This window comes from Podarcis liolepis (genome assembly GCF_965112155.1).
Source record: "Podarcis liolepis genome assembly, chromosome: 4".
Taxonomy (NCBI): Eukaryota; Metazoa; Chordata; class Lepidosauria; order Squamata; family Lacertidae; genus Podarcis; species Podarcis liolepis.
Genome location: NC_139558.1, coordinates 21,454,916 through 21,475,669, shown reverse-complemented (window position 1 = coordinate 21,475,669; position 20,754 = coordinate 21,454,916). Strand labels below are relative to the sequence as shown.

Sequence of the window (20,754 nt, the reverse complement as noted above, 5' to 3'; positions counted from 1 at the left end):
CAAGATTGGTATTATTTATATATATCTATATAAAACTACGGTAGTGCATAAATATTTGAAATGTTTTTCCATCTCTGATGTCATTGTACTGGGCTGTAGGTGGTATTCAACTAAATAGCTGTGCTGTTACAAGGATATTTCCCTTCCCCACCTCCTTACACGCTCCTTGTACCACCCCAAATCTGCTATACAGGGTTGGAGGAATCCCCAAAATTGATTTAGGGGGTGCAGGTACCAGGAGAAATCCTTGCAGTGATGGAATGTTTTGGTTAGCTCTACATTGAATGCAACATATTGTATTCATCTGAATGAAAAGACATTTACTTACTTAAACAAACAAACTCACTCACTCACTCTTACACTTAAATGGGGGTAGCATTGGAAACTTCCTGCCCTTTTTAACTACTCTCAAATCTTATAAATCGGATAAGAAAGTGTTTGCTCAAATACAGGGGTTTGCCATCACAGTAACAATGTGATATGCTATCTCAGATAAATGTTAAGACCACAGAAAGCTGTTTTAGCCTGTATTTTGACCTCAGTTGCCCATTTGTCAAAGCTGTTGCATACTGTGTAGTAGAACACCTTTTGGTGTGACTGTTTCCTCGTGAGTTTTTCATTTCTAATCGGACCAAATAGCAACGATCTATTTCCATGCTAAAATTCTGTGCTTCAGAAGTAAGTCCCATTGTACAGTGGGGCTTGCTTCTGAATACAAACGTATAGAAGAGCACTGTCAGTATTTGAAGTACTGGATCTCTCTCTGTGAGCTATTTTCAATTCCTTTTATATTACATTACATTTAAATTATAATTTAGTTTGCTAGAAACATTGCTTGAATGTTTGACTTGTACTGAATGGCTTAACATTCCTTTAGTTCTTCTGTCTTATTTTCTTTACATGCTTAGCACGGCCAATTTAGGGAGTCTAGGAGTCTGTTTGATGAAATATTCCTGAGCCCACCAGAGGTATGAAACAGTTCTATGAAGTTTAGATTTTGCAGTGAGTTTTCTTCCTGCCAAGCAGAAACAAATGAATTTCTCAATGCCTTTACTCGATGAACTTGCCGCAATTCTAATATCACAATGCTATATGAAGGTTCTCATTAGTTTTCTATAAAGACTTAAATAGAGATAAGGACTACGGAGCACATTGGGACTTACGTTTAATTGTAAGCATGCATGAGATTCTGCTGTTATGAAAATATCCTTTCATCTGCTATAGTAGTAGAAATAAATTTGAAAACATGAGGGAAATAACCAGGAATACCTGGTAAGCTGGGCATCCTTCCTCTAGAAGAGCCTTCACTGTGTGCCTTGTACCACAGCTCCCATCATCCCTGACTATTGACCATACAGTGGTGCCTCGCAAGACGAAATTAATTCGTTCCGCAATTCTCTTCGTCTTGCGGTTTTTTCGTCTTGCGATGCACGGTTTCCCATAGGAATGCATTGAAAATCAATTAATGCGTTCCTAGGGAAACCACCTTCAGACCAGGTCCGGGGACAGTCTGTCCCCGGACCTCTTCTGAAGGCTGGGGGGGGGGGACCAAGGGCTTTTCTTCCCACCCCCAGCATTTTAAAAAACCCTGGGACAGCGGAGGACTTCTCCGCTGTGCGGGGCTATCTTAAAATGCTGGCGAGCGGCATTTTAAAATCGCTCCGGACAGCGGAGGACTTCTCCGCTGTCCGGGGCGATTTAAAAGCCCCTGGGAAGGCAGGCAGGGGGGACAAAGACTTTCGCCCCCTGCCCGCCTTCAGAAGGTGTTCCCGCCCCCCGCCCCACTTCGGAACAGCTTTCCGAAGTGGGGCGGATGGGGCAGGTGTCCCGCCCCCCCCGCCCCACTTCGGAACAGTTTTCCGAAGTGGGGCGGCGGGGCCAGGTGTTCCCGCCCCCCCTCCCCACTTCGGAACAGCTTTCCGAAGTGGGGCGGCGGGGCCAGGTGTCCCCGCCCCCCGCCCCACTTCGGAACAGCTTTCCGAAGTGGGGCGGCGGGGCCGGGTGTCCCCGCCCCCCGCCCCACTTCGGAACAGCTTTCCGAAGTGGGGCGGCGGGGGCGGGTGTCCCCGCCTGCCCGCCCCACTTCGGAACAGCTTTCCGAAGTGGGGCGGCGGGGGCGGGTGTCCCCGCCCCCGCCCCACTTCGGAACAGCTTTCCGAAGTGGGGCGGCGGGGGCGGGTGTCCCCGCCTGCCCGCCCCACTTCGGAACAGCTTTCCGAAGTGGGGCGGCGGGGCCGGGTGCCCCCGCCCCCCGCCCCACTTCGGAACAGCTTTCCGAAGTGGGGCGGCGGGGCCGGGTGTCCCCGCCCCCCGCCCCACTTCGGAACAGCTTTCCGAAGTGGGGCGGCGGGGGCGGGTGTCCCCGCCCGCCCGCCCCACTTCGGAACAGCTTTCCGAAGTGGGGCGGCGGGGCCGGGTGTCCCCGCCCCCCCCCGCCCCACTTCGGAACAGCTTTCCGAAGTGGGGCGGCGGGGCCGGGTGTCCCCGCCCCCCGCCCCACTTCGGAACAGCTTTCCGAAGTGGGGCGGCGGGGGCGGGTGTCCCCGCCTGCCCGCCCCACTTCGGAACAGCTTTCCGAAGTGGGGCGGCGGGGGCAGGTGTTCCCCCGAGCGCTTCTAAAGGCGGGCGGCTGGGAGGGAATCCCTTGGCCCCCCGCTGGACTTCCCGAAGCTCTTTTGAAGTCCGGCGGGGGTCCAAGGGATTCCTTCCCAGCGGATCTCTCTGCCAGCAGCGGCTGCTCTGCCGCTGCTGGCGGAGACTTGCCGGCATCCCGAAGCCTGTGCGCAGCGCGCCCAGGCTTCGCGGATCTCTCTGCCAGCAGCGGCAGCTCTGCCGCTGCTGGCGGAGACTTGCCGGCATCCCGAAGCCTGTGCGCAGCGCGCCCAGGCTTCGCGGATCTCTCTGCCAGCAGCGGCAGCTCTGCCGCTGCTGGCGGAGACTTGCCGGCATCCCGAAGCCTGCGCGCAGCGCGCCCAGGCTTCGCGGATCTCTCTGCCAGCAGCGGCAGCTCTGCCGCTGCTGGCGGAGACTTGCCGGCATGCCGAAGCCTGCGCGCAGCGCGCCCAGGCTTCGCGGATCTCTCTGCCAGCAGCGGCAGCTCTGCCGCTGCTGGCGGAGACTTGCCGGCATGCCGAAGCCTGCGCGCAGCGCGCCCAGGCTTCGCGGATCTCTCTGCCAGCAGCGGCAGCTCTGCCGCTGCTGGCGGAGACTTGCCGGCATCCCGAAGCCTGCGCGCAGCGCGCCCAGGCTTCGCGGATCTCTCTGCCAGCAGCGGCAGCTCTGCCGCTGCTGGCGGAGACTTGCCGGCATGCCGAAGCCTGCGCGCAGCGCGCCCAGGCTTCGCGGATCTCTCTGCCAGCAGCGGCAGCTCTGCCGCTGCTGGCGGAGACTTGCCGGCATGCCGAAGCCTGCGCGCAGCGCGCCCAGGCTTCGCGGATCTCTCCTGCCTTCAAAAGCCGTCCGGGATAGCAGGAAGCGCTTCCCTGCTATCCCGGACTGCTTTTAAAATGCTGGCCCTGGGGAGCAAAGCCTTTTGGCCCCCGCCAGCCTTCCTGGACCTCTTCTGAAGGCCGGAGGGGGGGGAAAGGCTTTGCTCCCCACCGCTAGCATTTAAAAGAGGTCCCCGGAGATTTCCCTATGGGCTTTCGTCTTGCGAAGCAAGCCCATAGGGGAATTCGTCTTGCGAGGCAAATCGCGGACGAAAAAACCTTTCGTCTAGCGAGTTTTTTGTCTTGCGAGGCATTCGTCTTGCGGGGCACTACTGTACTGGCTATGACTGATGGGAGTTCTAGTCTAAAACAACTGGATAACATCAGTTTGGGGAGCACTGATCATGGTCATTCAAACTAGTATCATTTCTGTGGGCAATTGAGCCTCCCCTGTTTTAGAGTGTATCTTGCTGTGAACAAGGTTTCTGCCTTTGGATTGGATATTGTTGCAATTTCCAATATTTGGGGGTGGGGTTGGAGTGGGAAATGTATCCAGTAGGAAGGATGAAAGGAAATAAAATGCAACACTTGCTTTTGGTTCATTGAGTTTCTGTGAGGTGTTACTACGCAGCACCTTTACGCTTCCAAAGGATGATTGTTTGGTACTTCTAAAATACCAACGAAGATGTGTTTAGGCTAATTTCTGTCAAATACTTGTTTATGCTGCAGCTACCAAACATTGCCAGGCAGAATGCAAAGCAAATATACGTTTGTTATAATGTCTTTCCATATAGTCAAAATAGGTATAATTTTCACTATTACATAGTACATACTAGCAAGTAAAAAAAAAAAATCATGAATAATTATCCCTTTAATGTAGGGATGCCATACTGCTGCTTAACATTGCAATGGTATGAGCAACAAAACTATGGTACCTCAACTGAAGTTGTATTTTTTAGGATGTTAGCACCCTCTGCTGTCTGATAGCAGCAAAGCTTTTGATTTAGAATATTCATTACACACTTGCGGATTGTAATTGGACAATTACATGAGCACATGTTGAATATCTCAATAGAGTAGCTAGAATCAATGAGATTTAAGTTCATATTATTTAGTGGGAATTTAGAGAGAGTCCCTAACTACTAAAATGTATGTGAACAGTTGAGGGTGGAAATCAGAAAATATTTAGATAGGTCTGTCTATGTTTATACCGGGGCTGCTGCAGCATTTTAAATAATGCTCAATAATGTTCTATATGCATCTTCAAAATAAAATATATCCAGGAATGCAGTAGAATTATGGGTTCTCCAGCTTCTTTCATGACAAAGTTAACAAAAAATAATCTTCAATCTTCCCAAAGTGCCACTAAGAAAACAGGAAAACAATCACAAGAATCCTTGGAAGTTGCTGAAGTGTCTTAGCTGTAGTTCTAACTTCTGTCCGTTTTGATCTAACGCTAAAATACTAACTGGATACCTTCTGACCACCTACTTTATTTACTGAGGAGTGGAAGCCAGAAGTTAAGACTTGAAGCCCAAGGCTCAGTAACCATAGGGAGCAGGTTAAACATTGGGCTTTGGTGGAGTTTCATTGTGTCTGTCTCTACAGCGGAAATAATTTTCCTGGAACTGATTTCCTTTTCAATACAGAAGTTGGGGAACCAACCTAGACCTTTCTGCAGTCCCTCAGTAAACTATGGCTCCTCGTTGAGACACATAAACTCAACAGAATCTAAAATCTTAATTACTGTAGGGACTTAGGGAAGAAAGACACACACCTGAAATTTTCCGTTGAGTTCACTAGAAAGCACACAGGTGTTTCACACTTTAGGGTGTTGTGTTAAATATCCATACATAAACTGGTGGCCCCTTGACATTTTAGTGTTCCCCATAAATGTACATTTTGGGGGAGCGGCCAGTCACTGCTGCCTCCTGTGTGTGTGCATTTTTAACTGGTGTCTTTGTCGTACATGTTACACTGCACCCCAACAACTTGAAATGTGAAGGGGCTCTCTGACTTAAGCGGCCGCCACCCTTTGCTGCTTGTTTTGGTTGACTCTTGAGGGAGACAAAGGAACAACCAGGAAGGAATGTGGGCCTAACCCATTAGCTTGGGAAAGAGATGAAGTGCTGAGGAATGGTGAGAATATAGAAGCCATTCATGGGCCTATACCAGGCTTCCTCAACCTCAGATATCCTGATGTTTTTGGGCTACAACTCCCATGATCCCTAACTAGCAGGACCAGTGGTCAGGGATGATGGGAATTGTAGTCTCAAAATATCTGGAGGGCCGAGGTTGAGGAAGCCTGGCCTATACTTTGGTAAGAGGGAGACTTGGTTGGTGAGCAGTTCCCAGGTCTGTATGGGACCGCACTCCTTCTGACGGACCAGATGTGTCATTTGGGGGCGGGGTGTGCTCTGTGATCCATCTTTGCCGAGGGAGATCTGGGTAACATCGATGGCAAGGCATGCCTATTATTGGCTTAATTTGGTTCACCAACTGTGACTTTTCCTCAGCAAGGATAGGTAGCCGCCTGCTGTATGTGTGTTGGTAATCTCAAATTGGACTACCTTAATGTGCCTTTCAAGAGACAGCTCCACAAGCCATAGCCAGTGCAGAACACTACCCCGCAACCAGGTTGTTGAGTTGAGTACATGGCTGCAGACATATTATGGAGAGAACTACACTGGTTGCCAATTAGCTGCCAGGTCATTTTCAAGGTCTTGTTCCAGTTGGACAGGGCTTCTGTACGTTATTTACCTAAAGGACTGCCTTCCTCTGTAAAGTCCTGTACTCATACCCCACCCCACAGCAAGGAGAGAATCCATGGGGCCTGTAGATGCTGCTGAACTCCAATTGTCATCAAACCGTGCCAGCGTGGTTTGGCCAGGGATGGTGGAATTCGTAGTCAGGCAACATATGGAAGGCTGCATGTTTCCCATTTGAGCATTAAGCGGAAAATCAGAATTTTCTGCTCTTGCTCCTGTGTTCTGCATCCTGCATCCCTCCACTGCCCCTGAAGTGTCCTCTATCAGTTGCTTCGAGCATCTGACAAAGACAGAACTTTTTGTCCCAAGTTTTCCCAGACCCATAAGATTCGACCCTGCCATTACTGTATTTGTTTTTATGATACTGTTTTTCTGTTTGTCCTTAGAAATCTTAGAATATGAAGCAATTTAGAAACACTTCAGTAAATAGGTTTAGCTTGGCTTCAGTACAATATTAAAATAAATGATACTGAACTAGGGATTTTTTCTTAGTTATTTTTCTAATTATTGCATTTCATGTTTTTAAATATTTCAGTTTTATTTTGTAAGTCACAGAATTTTACTGATGTGTGGCCATGTACACTTAATAAATAAAAATAACTTATTATGAACAAGCAATCTAAGCAACTGAAGTGTACTTATGTAGTCACCTTGGTTTTTTACCTAGATACCTACTCCCACTTAAATTAGTAGTTTGAAAAGTATTAATTTAATTCCATGCAATGTGTGTTTATTAATCATCATCATCTTAAAGGAAGAAGAGTATCCCCCAAGGGACGATTTCAGTGACGCAGACCAGCTTCGCGTGGGCAATGATGGCATCTTCATGTTGGCTTTTTTCAGTAAGTAGCACATCTTTGTGTCCTCGTAAGCAGCAGTTGTTTGAGGCGTGGGTGGGGAACACCCTTCAGTCCAAGGGCCCCTTCTCATTGCAAAAACTTTCTGACAGCTGCATATCAGTGATGGGAGTGGCCAGACACCCATCACTGTCCATCCTCCATTCAGACATGCAGAAGGTTTCACCAGAGTTCAAGGACACATTCCAGCAGGTAAAATTGACAGAGGAGGAAGTAGAGGGAAGGGGGAGCACAGAGCCTGGGTTGAGTCCTGGGGACACACTCAGACCCTGAGCCAGAGGTTCTTCCTCCATGGTAAATGCAGCAGGATTTTTGATGTCACTCAGTTGGTAGAGCATGAGACTCTTAATCTCAGGATCATGGGTTCAAGCCTCATGTTAGGCAAAAAGATTCCTGCGTTGCAGGGGTTTGGACTAGATGACCCTTGTGGTCTCTTCCAGCTCTACAGTTGTATGATTCTAAGAATCCTCTCTTCCCAGTCACACAAGATGCAGCATTTACTAATGGAGAATAGAGAAATATATGAAAGTCTTGTTCATACTTTAGCTCTCTTCTCTTCCACACATTAGGCAGTGGCAATGTACGCCACAAGGAGCCACAGCCAGCCTTGATCCTCACGTTTTACGATTTTAGGCATATGCGTCAAATTGCAAAGCATGTTAGAATCTTGAGAGAAAGATCTGTGTTGTTAAGAGTTGCCATTGACATGCGGTTTGAGCAAATTTAACTCCATGAGCAGCCAATGATATATTTGCACTTGACTTCCGAGGCTGGATAAGTGGAGGCAAAGTGTAGGCTGATTATCTGTACTCTCAAATATCAGTTTTTACTGACATCAATAACATAGGCTGGGCTCTTGATATGTGGAGTAGGATGAATAATCTTTCTCACCCAGCTCCTATCCTCCTCCCCAGTAGACCAGTGTTATGATAAAAGAACCTGGTTCTGAATTTACAGTAATTGAAGCATTGTAATTTGAATCCAGTAGTTCCATAGTGTGACACACACACTGAACATTGCTCCTTATTTTGAAGTTAAATTAATTTCCGTCCTTGCTGTGGATCATGATACGTGACTGCCATCCTGTGACAATTCTCTGTATTGCAGCTGCTGTCATTCATGACTTATATGCAACAAGTGTTTAATGTTTTGCAACTATTCATGTCGATACTTGAAATTACCTGCAATAACTCAGGTTTTTAGCATAGAGATTCTGTGTTTGTATTTTAATTGAATACTACAGATATGTTATACAAGCATATCTTTGGGTGCTGTTTGCAAAGTAAAAAAAGCACATTAGAGCAGAGCTTTCCAAACTGTGTGTCACAACATGTTAGTTTGTCAGCTGCAGTCCATGTGTCACACGAAAGCCTCTGGTTTGCTTGTAAAACTGAATTACTGTGTTGCGAAAAGATGCATGCTTAAAAAGTGTGTCACCAACATGAAATGTTTGGAAAGCTCAGCATTAGGATAATGGGGCAGGGGCTTTTTTCAATTCATGTCAGCCAGGTCAGCACTGCCCAAGCACAGCAGATGAACCACGTATGATAATACCAAATGGTTTCGCCGCCCCTAATTTTCACAGGCAGCAAAATCGGGAGATTTATCAAGCTCTGGGTAGTCACCATATATGGCCTTTAGGCTATGTTCAGTTCGGTGGGTTGCAAGTTGTGCAATCTAGATGTAAACAAGGAACTGGTGGAAGAGTAAAATTACATTTTGACAGCGCTGATTAATGTTTCTGGGAAACTGGAGCAGCTTCTCGAATAGCTGAGTACTCTAATGAAAATAAGAGCTCCACATGATGGAACTTGCCACTTGTAAATGGAAATGTGAGTTTGTGCACCTCTTTAGCACAAGGCATAAGACGTGATGCTCCTTTAAATATTTAGCACAATAATGTGGAGGCTGCTTTTCCTGTCTAGCAGTATTGAGCAATGGGGTGGGGAATACAAAACCTCCCTGCAATTTATGGACCTCTAGAAAGAAAAGGACCATTAAATCTGTTAATCTTTGGATAGTGGGTTGTGTTTATCCCCAGCAGTTGAAGCCCCTCACTTTTAACAGAAATTTCCAGAGACGCATGCAATGTAAAACCTTAAAAACAATGAAAGGGTAAAATATATTCAATGAAAAATACAGATGGAGCAGCCAGCAGCCAGCTAAAAATAGAGTTGAAATTGGTGACCTAAAAAGCCTGTTAAGTGTTTCACCCTATGCTGAAAAGATAAACTTGGTATCTGGAAAATCTTTGGGAAGATAATTCTAAAGCCAGGATGATGCTATAGAGAAGGTCCAATTGCTAATTGCTATCATCCTAACATCCTGGAGGAGGGTCTCTAAGGCAGATCTTAATACACGTTAAAGATCAATACGGATAGTTTGAATTATTCCTGGAAATGAACAGGGAGCTATTTTAGCCATTTTAAAGCGGGTGTAATGTTTTGTTCAACCAGACCCATCTAGTTTGAAATATGGCTAGATTGCCAACTACATTTTCTGAGAGTTTTTAAAGGCACCGCAGTACACTATAATCAACGGGAATGTTAATAGATCATGGATAAATTATCGCCAGGGTATCTGTGTTCAGAAGGGGCTAGAGCTGGTGAATTGCCAAAGCTGGTGAAAACTGCTTTGTGCTATGGAAGCTACTCAGGGCTCCAAAGACAAGGAGAATGCAATCCCATCAAGAACAGGTTGAACTTCTCCTAGAGCAGACAACCCAACTCCTAACTCCACCTCCACCTTGTCTGGACTGGATTTCAGGTTTCTGGCCCTCTTGCATCACTTACCAGATCCAGGCATTCGCTTAGCATTCCTACAGTTTCACCTGTCTTGCATGACAAGTGAAAGTGCACCTGGATGTTGATGACATCTTGTTCCAAATCTCTGGATGACCTCCCTGGGTATTAAAACAATGAGTGCTTCGTTTAAAGCCATCTTTCATGGGGAAACTTTGTTGTGTTAGAAGTGAGGAAGTCCACATGTCCATAACACACTTTTTTGACTCAAGCTTTTTGCTATTTATTGGGAGATCCTCAGAGTTGCTCACTCTAGACATTTGTCAGGAGTGTCTGTGAAGCCTTAGAACAGGGGTCAGCAAACTTTTTCAGCAGGGGAGTCGGTCCACTGTCCCTCAGACCTTGTGGGGGGCTGGACTATATTTTGAAGGGGGAAAAAGAACAAATTCCTATGCCCCACAAATAACCCAGAGATGCGTTTTAAATAAAAGGACACATTCTACTCATGTAAAAAACATGCTGATTCCCAGACTGTTCACCCATGTCTTAGAACTTTGATTTGGTTCATCCCAGTTCACCCTAAGTATTACAAGCTAATCCACTGCTTCTCTGTTCTTAGCGGTTTCTTTTTTATTGTTTGCTTTTACCTTTTAAACAGTCTTAAATAAGTATCTTGATAAAGTCAATTTACATAGACACACACACATATGAATTCAGCTAAAAGAAATGCATTTAAGTTTTAACGAGGCGTACGTTTCATTTTAGTGGCCTTCATTTTCAACTGGATTGGTTTTTGCTTATCATTCTGTATAACGAACACCATAGCAGGAAGATATGGTGCCATCTGTGGATTTGGGCTGTCTCTGATCAAATGGATTCTCATTGTTCGAGTAAGTCTCTTCCAATTACAGATTTTAAAATGAATTTTAAAAGTACTTTTTTTGTTTAAAATGAATACTGGCAGATAATTATGTCCACTTTGATAAAGAATCTACTTAAAGGACCAAGAATTTGTTGTAGTTTAACGCAACAAAATTTGAGTTATGTGGGGTTTTTTGTGACATGGGAACTTTTGCCTTTATAGTTGTTTTGTTTCATTGGTTATCTTTTAATGCTTTAATTTCATTGAACTATGATGTTGATATTTCTGCAGATGATTCAATTTAGGCAAGAGGAACAACATGTCTATCAAGTAACTTGGTAGTTTGTGTATTCCATTCTAGCTACTCATTATTATAAGACCTACTATTCACATTTAAGAATTGGTGTCTGAGTTTGCTTCCCCCCTCCTCCCTTCAGATCCCTTTTTCATTTTGGGCCATGCATTTTGGATTTTTTGGCCTGAAGTCTGGAAGTGTCCTCTTTTAATTGATTGTATTTAAGCTGTTTTGGGACAGGGTACAGAAGCTCCCAATAAATGATACAACATGGTACCTTTTTGCCCCAAACCATTAAAAGCTTTTCTAAGTGCTATTAATGTTAAAATTTGTGCCCAGGTCAGGCGTGAGGGTCTGGGCACGCCACAGGCACATGGGCACCAGCAGCTACTTAAGGATGCCACAGATTCCCTGCTCCTGCCACATTTTTGAGAGGGTACAATGGTGAGACAAGTAGGTCACATCCAAAGGGAAGCAGTGGGAGCAAAGGCAGTCTGTTGCAGTTAACACAGGAGCAGAGACCCCCTTAAAATTGCTCAGGCATGGGAATTTTAATAGATGTCAGATACTTGACCTGTTCTGTCTACAGCTATTACAAACCTTCCTTGCTGGCCTGTTTGGGTTTCCTGTAGCTCCCCTCTTTTTGCCCACAGCCTGGGGAAATCTCGGACTTACAGCAGGCTTAAGCCCTTTCCAATGTGTGTCCTCTGCTGCACTGCAGTTGCATCATGATGCTAAATCTAGGTGATATAAATAGGTGGGACCACACAGAAACAGAGGCAAGTGTACTGCTTGGTTGCAGTTGGCAGGGACAGGTTGTTCATGGCCCTATGAGACACTCATAGTTGGCCAAGCTATAATAATGTGGCCATCTCTTACTAAAGTTTAGTGAATGTGTTGTAATACTGTGGGAAGCTTTTCTGCATTTGATGAAGGCATATTGTTAGACCTTGTTGGAAGTATTTTTGTTTTTACTGTGTTTTCTTTTTGCAAATGCCATAAATACACTAACAAGCTTTAAATAATGGAAATGCTCCATTAGCCAGTTTAAATGATTATGTGCAAACTGGCCTTATTTTTCTGCTATGTAATCATTTATAAGAGCATTTGGCCCTGCCTTGTTTCTTTAAATGTTTGACTTAACATACTGCACCAGCCAATTAGCCAATTATTTACTGACACGAAATAACCTAGAGTTGATTGGCAAGTTGGGACAATTGTAGCAACAGAGAAGGAAGTGATTGAACAGCCCCTGCTTGACTAAATTGTTTCTTACCACCCTCTAAAAGTTGCAGTGGACGTTCTGCGTTACTTTGAGTTTCAGGCTGTAACTGTGCTGAGTTCTTGGAGACATTTGAGTCAACCCTTTTTATCAGTGAAGCATGCAGTCTGCAGTCTGCTGAAGGCCAGATACCTGTCTCCAAAACCATCGCGCCCTACCCTCCAGCTGCCTGTTCAGATTCCCACATCACAGAGAAGACAAAACTGTCTACCGTGCTTGCTAACAGGAACGATTGAATTGGCCCTTCAAGGTTCATTTAGCTGCGTTCAGCTCACTGCTGGGAACTGAATGCAGGAGAATCTAGTTTGAAAATGAAAAGAGTTTAATGAATCGGGGGTCTTTATGGAACTGGTATTCTTGGCAGCGATTATCAGTAGGGGGTGTACAGAAGGTCAAAAGCTCTCCTTTTGTGGGGTCAGCCAAACATCCCCATCTGATAAGATTAAACTAATGTGACTTTTGGTGTTAATATCGAAAGCAGCAGGCTCCTGTAATGTGTTTGAGATGGCAGACAGGGGGGGGCGGGGGGGGAGAGACGGATTTACAAACGCAACCATTATTATGGTGACTGTCTGATTCTAATGAGCAATGCTTAATAAACCATTTTTTCACAGGTTGGTTGAGACTTCTTTGCTTGCAAGAAAGTAAAAGAAATAACTCCTCTTTTATTCTAAAGCTGCACAGAGTTGTCTTCCCAAATGCACCAATTGTGATTTTTTTATTTATTTGTTGTGTATGTTCTGTAATGTCTTAGATATGTATTTTCAGTAATCCTAATATGTTACAAGCATGATATGAAATGTAGCTAACATGTTGGGGGCTTTTCTCCCCTTTCAGTTCTCAGATTACTTTACTGGTTATTTCAATGGACAATACTGGCTTTGGTGGATATTTCTTGTACTTGGTAAGTCCCAATCAAAAACTTTACTTTTTGAATTTCCAAATAACTTGATAACTGAGTAGAACAATCCTAACTGGGTTTAAGAAAGATTGACAGTAAATTTGCACATGTATGCTCATTGAAATCAAGGGCTTACTGTAGCAGTGGTAGAACTTATCACAGATCAAGCACGTTAGATAGAATTTCCATATTGCCTCTTTACAGACAAAGTAATTTTCACAAGAGGCGGTATCCTCAACGTTCTGTTTGAAAACCTGTTTTATATTTTTCATCCTCTGTGGGTTTCATTGATACTCTTTGTTTTACTACCACTCCTTTTTAAAAGTCAGAAAAATAGAAGTCTGTTAGAGACAGAGGGTAGATTTTTCTGAATATTTTTTATGTTTTCTAACTCTGAATAAGATGAAGCTTATTTCTGAATTGATCTCATTATGTTTAAAACACAGCATCATAACTGAACTAAGACTATTCAAGTATATAAGGTCAAAGTTTATGTATAAGCATTCCTTTTAAGATACCTAGTTTTTATAATTATTTTCCTGGACTATATGAATGGTTTTGAATGTCTGTCACTTTGTATTCAATCCATGGAGGTATCCTTTTTGCCTTAGAAATGCACTGTGCATTAATCATTATTCACTCAGGCAAGGGGAAGGGCTTTATGCTGCTGAACACAGTGCTTCTGTTCCCTCAATTTTCTTTTGAAAAGCTGTCTGCCGAGCTTCAGGCTTCTGGGGCAGCTGCAGGGAAGGTTGCTGGGGAAAAGAAGGCTTTTAAAAGTGTATTTGAGCATCTATTGTACGTCCGAAGCTTGGCTCACTTGCTTGGGTCAGCTGGTGATCTTGCCTTGTGGTGTAACTATCACCCCAACTATTTACAGCTTATTCCTAACACTTTATTTTAAAATTCCGTGCCAACTTTCTTGAAACGGCCCATAAACAATAAAATATAAGAACTAAATGTAAACAGTGGCAATTTATAGATGCACCACTGATGCAAATAAATGCCCATATAGCCCATACATACCATGGCAGAAAAAGCAAGAGTAAAACTCAAGTCTAATTAAAATTAAGGCCGTTGATTGATTCAGTAATTTATCACCAAAATCTTAATATAGGTTCCTTTTGGAGATACTGTGATTGATTGCATAGGAAAGTTAAGCTTTCATCCTACTCGCCACATATTTTTAGCTTCTCTGTACAGTGCCCGACTTCCTACTTAGAAAGCCTGCTTAGGAAAGCACCCTTTCTTTGAACTTGCCAAGGTATGTTGATGTGACTGTGACTCTCTAAAAGTTCCTTGGCATACGTACTGAAAGTGTAAAATGGCAAATCGTTGTAAGCTTGCTTCCTTTCAATTAGCATGAGAATGCATCTTTTAATCAATGTTTCACATTGCACCTCTGCTTTCAGGCCTCCTCCTATTTTTCCGAGGTTTTGTTAATTACCTGAAAGTCAGAAACATGTCTGAAAGTATGGCAGCTGCTCATAGAACAAGATTTTTCTTCTTGTACTAGAGGTAAGCACCGTAGCTCCTTTCGTAGGTAAGTACTTGGCACAGAAAATGCCTTCAGCCAAATTGCTTTCTCAGTTTTGCACACTTGGGTATGCATGCACAAATATTGCCTTCTATTGCTTGATAGTTGTCCTTTGTTTTTCAAGCCTTTTTCTGCAATGTCAGGGTTGAGGTTCCCCCATTCTTTTTTTAAAAAAAAGCAAGTCCCATGCATTCCTCTGACAGAAAAGCAAGCTGTTAATATCTGATTTCCCCAACTTTATTACCGTATTTTTCACCCCATAGGACGCACCTAATTTTTTTTTTGGGGGGGGGGGAGTAAAGAAAAAAAAATTCCCCTCCCAAGGCACGGGGCAGGTGTGGGGGAAGCCCGAGCTTCCCCCGACCCCAGCCCCCAGAACAGCCTGCTATCTGCAAGCCTAGGGAGCCGCGCCGGTCTCCCCAGGCTTGCGGAGAGGTGCGTGAAGCCCGGGGGTGCTCTTCAGCGCGCACCAGGCTTCAGAATGCAGGCAGCTCTGCGCTACCCTCCGGAGCCCCGGGCGGCTTCGCGCCGGGATCTGGAGGGCGGCGCGGAGCTGCAAGAAGCCCTGGAGCGCAGGCAGCTCCGCGCCACCCTCCGGAGCTCCGCGCGGCTTTGCGCCGGGATCTGGAGGGTGGCGCAGAGCTGCAGGAAGCCCGGGAAAGCCTGCATTCGCCCCATAGGACACACACACATTTCCCCTTCATTTTTGGAGGGGAAAAAGTGCGTCCTATAGGGCGAAAAATAAGGTAAGTGTTGTAGGCCTCTACATAAATGCCTGACTCTTCTGTAGTGAGGCTAAATCAACTCCCTAAACACCTTTTTAACATTTGGCAGGCATAACTATTATGTCTTCAAAGTCCATGAGCATTTAAACTTCAACCCACATTCTATAGAAAAGAGATATACCAGGCCTTGACTGATGGTAGTATGGTCCCATTGAACATTGCCCATGATATTTGCATTCCCTTTTCAGTTTCCAGATCACTTATCATAAGGCTTTTGCAAGGATTGCTGACAAAATGCAAGTTAGACCGGCATTATTATCCCATGTTTCAGTTTGGGAGTGTGTGTCATGCTGGCTGAGAAAATAGCAAGGTGCATAAAAGTAGCTCTCAAGTTCATTGCCAAAGTGCGATTTGAATGAGAGGTTTCCCTTTGCAACACTTGTGGTCCTAGTATAATATTCATATCACAGTCCTGACTCTTTCCAAACATGCTCATCTCCCTGGACAAGGAAGAGGATGTTTAAACTGCACCATCAGTGTGCAGTGGTGCCTTACAGAATTATGCCAGCAATGTAGATGGGTTCCTGTTTCCCAAGGAGCTTAAAATCTAAAAGGGAGAGTGGGGAGGGGGGGGGGGACGACAACAGAAGAGGGAAGAATGTGGGCAAATGCTGTTGCAAACACTTGAAGTTTGGATGAGGATTAAGAGGATAAACAAAAAGCCATGTGGAAAAGGTGGGTTGTAAGGAGTGATTTGAAGGAAGAGAGAGGTGGCATGCACAACGTTCACTTTCCAGAAGGCTCTTTCATGGGGGGGGGGGGAGGAAAGGACAGAGTAGTTTAAATGCATAATAGTCTGATTTATTGATTCATCCGGGTTATTTCCTGAAGTTTGGGCCACAGCGGTAGTCATCCCTATATTCAAAAAGGGGCTTGCATGCAGTCCGGCTAGTTATAGACCAGTTAGTTTGCAACCTGTAATTAGCAAATTATATGCAAAGCGTCTTTACAATAAGCTAGTTGATTGTATAACCGATGAAGCTATTTTTGCCAAAGAGCAAGCAGGATTTAGATAAGGCGGATCCACTCTAGACCATTGCTTTGTACTAGCCCATTTTATAGATAAGTATGTTAAGAAACCAGGTGGTGTGCTATATGCAGATTTCATTGATCTGAAAGCTGCATTTGATTCAGCCTCTTGAGTAAGACTGTGGGATAAGCTGAACTCTTCCAAGTAGAGATAAAAATATTGTTGCTCTTTGTTAAATGTCTGTATAAAAACATAGTGCTGAAAGTGTGTTGCTCTACAAATGGACAGCTCACAGGATCCGTACCAGCCACAAAGGGAGTTAAGCAAGGTTGTATCCTAGCTCCCACACTATTTAGTTTATATATAAATGATATTGTCCAGAGTTTAACATCCCCAGAGTATCATGCCCCTAAACTGACCACAAAAGCTATCTATAGTATTATACGCAGATGCATGGAAGGGATAAAATGAAGAAAGGGCCCCCAAATATAGTGTGGTAAAGATGTGTTTAAGGCAAAGATTATCTTCACACTTAAATAGTTATCAATATTCAGTATTAATCTGTTATAATCTACTATACTATAATCTAGTATTAATCTTTTATTACTCTTTGTATCAATGTCTGAATATAATTCAGGGGCTGAAGATAAAAATGTAAACCAACCAATTTAATATGGTTTCAGAACAATGTAAATGAGCGGTGTGCTTGTTTTCAAAATGTATAACTGACTGGAGCCCTTAAAGCATAGGTGAAAACAACATCATAGCATAAATTTTCAATAAAAACAGCTGAATGTCTGACCATTCTTGACATGGAATAGGTAAAGGGACCCCTGACCGTTAGGTCCAGTCGTGGCCGACTCTGGGGTTGCGGCGCTCATCTCGCTTTATTGGCCGAGGGAGCCGGTGTACAGCTTCTGGGTCGTGTGGCCAGCATGATTTAAGCCGCTGTTTACCTTCCCGCCAGAGTGGTACCTATTTATCTACTTGCACTTTGACGTGCTTTCGAACTTCTAGGTTGGCAGGAGCAGGGACCAAGCAATGGGAGCTCACCCATTGCAGGAATTCAAACTGCTGACCTTCTGATCAGCAAGCCCTAGGCTCTGTGGTTTAAACCACAGCGCCACCTGCATCCCTTGACATGGAATAGGTAGCAGTCTGTAAACCGTGTCTCCCAAGGGTTTACACACCTAAGATGTTTCCAAACAGAGAGCTTCCCATGGGCTTTAGAATGAATCTTGAGTTTTTCTGAAGGAAGGGAATTCCACAATCGTTGGCCACCACCCTAAGGTGGTGGCCAGTCACATTTCTGATGGTGGTTACACCTGCTGGAAAAGCCTTGCTTCCTGTTCTTAACACCTGGGAAGGAATGCAGGGGGGAAATGCTCACTCAGATACCATAGGGGGAAAGCATATGGGGTTTTAAAGATTAAAACACCTTTAACTTAGCCCAGAAACTAATTTGCCTCCACTGGAGTTCTTGTTGTAACGGTGAAAAATTCTCCATGTACTGAAATATCCCCAAGGGACTATATTCACATACATATTTCAGAATGCAGTATTGTTAAATATGTTGTTTGATTATCCCGCTGATTTTTTTAGTTAACTAAAATACAGCTCTTTTCTTTTATTCCCAGACTGCATCGACCAGACATTCCTTTCTCATACCAATGTGAACTTCCAGCCAATCTGTAACCTTCCAAGCGAATAGGGAAAGATGACTACTAGAAGCAGGAGATAAATTTGAAGCAGGATCTTTTTGCCGCTTAGGGAATGACAGGGTGGTCTATGCTTAAGTGCCATTTCTGTTCATTCCACTAAATATTTATATTAAGCATTGCCTTTTGTCTTGCACATATGCATATGTGCTAATTTAACAAGAACTTTAAAAAGAATAAATTCCATGCATATGGTCTGCTAAGCAGTTGAATACAGCCAGACTTGACTAATTTGTGTTTTGTATCTGGAAGATTTAAAGTGGTAACTTGTTTTCACAGTATTATGTACTATCTACTTAACAGAAGTTTCATTAAGTACAAGTAATTTGTACTGAATGACTCACAGTAAGCCACTCAGACTCTGTTAGTATGTAAATTGCATTCATCCAATTATGCACATAAAAACTGCTCTATCACATGATATGTAGTTCTATAAACACGCATTGAAAAGCTGTCAAGGGCTAACCAAGGTTTCCCTAGTGCACCTCTCTTACACTGGTGTGAATTTGGGTCCCCCCCTCCGTACATAGATGTGGGCCATAAAAGCAGTAGCCTTAATCACTGCCATTTTAAGCCCAATTTGAACACATTCTTAAAGTAAGCATATACAGTAAAAACATCTGCATGTGCTATAGTTCGTAAAGTCCCAATATTTGATCTGATAATTATATTACAGGAAAGTGTAACACCATCCCATGCTGTTCTAGTGATCTAGGAAACCGGAAGAGAGATTGGAGCAGTAGCCTCAGTTATCAGATCAGGAAGTAATGGGATTGCTCTCTCTCTTCCTATGTGGCCTCTCCATTATTTCTGCCTTAGCAGAGCAACATGGGATTGAGCCATGTTGGATCAGTGGCTGCGCTGTTCCCAAAACATTCCCACCAGCCCTTAAACTTCAAAAAGAAGTGTCCGGATTACAAACAATGGCAAAATGTTAGCAATATCACTTCTTCTCCAATGTCTTACCAGTTTGATGTGCATACGGGTCTTTGGGGCTGTGTAACTTTACGAGCATTAAGCCCTGCAAGAAAGCTTTTGGCAACAATCTGTACAGAGCCAAAAGAATTAAGACGTGCATCAGAACAATGATGTTTCCTTAAGGGCACAAATCTGATGGATTGTGAGTCCCGGTCCTGCAGGGGGGGGAAAATCTTACACTCGTTTCACTGTCATGTTCATCATCTCATTGGAAAGGCTAGTGTAAGATAATTGCTAGTCTGATCCTGCACTTTTTTCTAGGTAGGTAGACCTCTACCCCACTCCTTTTTCTCACCCTACAATCATTGGCTCTAACTGGAGATCAGGGCTGCACACTCTCTGACTCCGACTGCACAACCTCCACTCCTCTAGGTGAGTTTGTCAAGGAGCCCTGCTCCATTCCAGGTGAAAGGAACAGACATTGCACACCACCAGTGGATGAACAACCTAGTTCTTTAAGCCGGAGTGTCAGCTTTCCTTGTTGTTGTGTTTTGTGGGAGTGTTTCCATAATCGCCGTTCCTTAACCCCAAAGGCTCCTCGCCATGCTTTCACAGGAATGATGTTAAGTTTAGGTCAATTCCATTGGGCACATTTTCATTTTCCTTGCAAAAATACAAGCAATTCGCCATCAGTGGTATCCGCACCATAGTAATGATGGCCCTCCCGTGCAAAGGAATATATCTAGGGCTTTTTATGGGGAGGCAAATGCTGAAGCACATGTGTTTCTTCCCCAAACATCTCTGGGACTCTGCACTCTGGCATGACGGGAGACAAAATCTCCCAGATATCCACAAACAGCTCTCATCTCAGTTGCTGCCAATCACTAATCACTCTGCGTTTGGGGAGTGGTAGATGCACATTCATTCTTTTGTTTGTTTCTTAATTTGAACTCTTGCATTTTTAATACTAATGTGTAGAGGAATTATATGTCTCATTTAGTGCTGTATCCAATTTTGTATCTATTGTATGCATAAGGTTTATATTCTTTAATATTTCAGGATTAATAATAATTAAAAAAAAGGCCGAAGAGTTTGAAAGCAAAAGCCCACTACTGCTTTTCATGAAAACAAGATTCTCTTGGGAATTCCCATGTGTTTCTCTCTGAATTCATCAGTATTTTTTCTATGATTTTCTCTCCTCTCTATCTCTCTTATTTATCTTCCTTTTTTGCATTATTTGTTCTCATAAGAGGCAGGTGAATAAAAGTTTTTGTTTTGGAATAAAGGCTCCTGGTTTTGTGTTGCACATTAGGAAACTCTGCTGCAGTTTCTATCAGGTCAAATGGTTTGTCTGGATTCTTTCTGCTTGGTTCCATTTTTAAAACTATAAATTTGTTACAGTGTTGTGGAGGATTTGTAAACGTGTGTGTGTGTGTGTGTTAGAGAGAGAGAGAGAGAACATGCATGTGTGAGTGGTGTTTTTATCTAAGATCAAAGCTGCTGCTTACTCATAGCTGAGTAAGATTGTCTTTCATGAATATGGTCTTAACAGTGAGTCCAATTCTGTGGAGGCCAATTCTGGATCCACACTTCCTTCCACAGTGGGGACATAGGTTTCTGGGTAGTAGTTGAAGGTTTGCCAAACATGACTTCCTCTTGGCAAGTTTCTCCCTTTCATCCTGACACCATTGG

The 20,754-nt window shown here is 44.1% G+C and overlaps 1 protein-coding gene across 4 annotated transcripts in view; it reads left to right on the top strand.

Moving 5' to 3' along the window:
• Positions 1-20,347, top strand: part of NDFIP2 (Nedd4 family interacting protein 2) — a 60,054-nt gene extending 39,707 nt beyond the window's left edge. For 2 of the 4 annotated variants that reach the window (XM_083501370.1, XM_083501371.1), the window contains exons 4-9: positions 909-968; positions 6,951-7,038; positions 10,560-10,684; positions 13,071-13,137; positions 14,547-14,652; positions 18,064-20,347. In XM_083501370.1, coding sequence (XP_083357496.1) covers positions 909-968; positions 6,951-7,038; positions 10,560-10,684; positions 13,071-13,137; positions 14,547-14,650 — 444 coding nt within the window. In that variant the 3' untranslated portion in view covers positions 14,651-14,652; positions 18,064-20,347. The remainder of the gene's footprint in view (positions 1-908; positions 969-6,950; positions 7,039-10,559; positions 10,685-13,070; positions 13,138-14,546; positions 14,653-18,063) is intronic. The other 2 variants (XM_083501372.1, XM_083501373.1) reach the window with 1 other exon arrangement.
• The last annotated feature ends 407 nt before the right edge of the window (positions 20,348-20,754 follow it).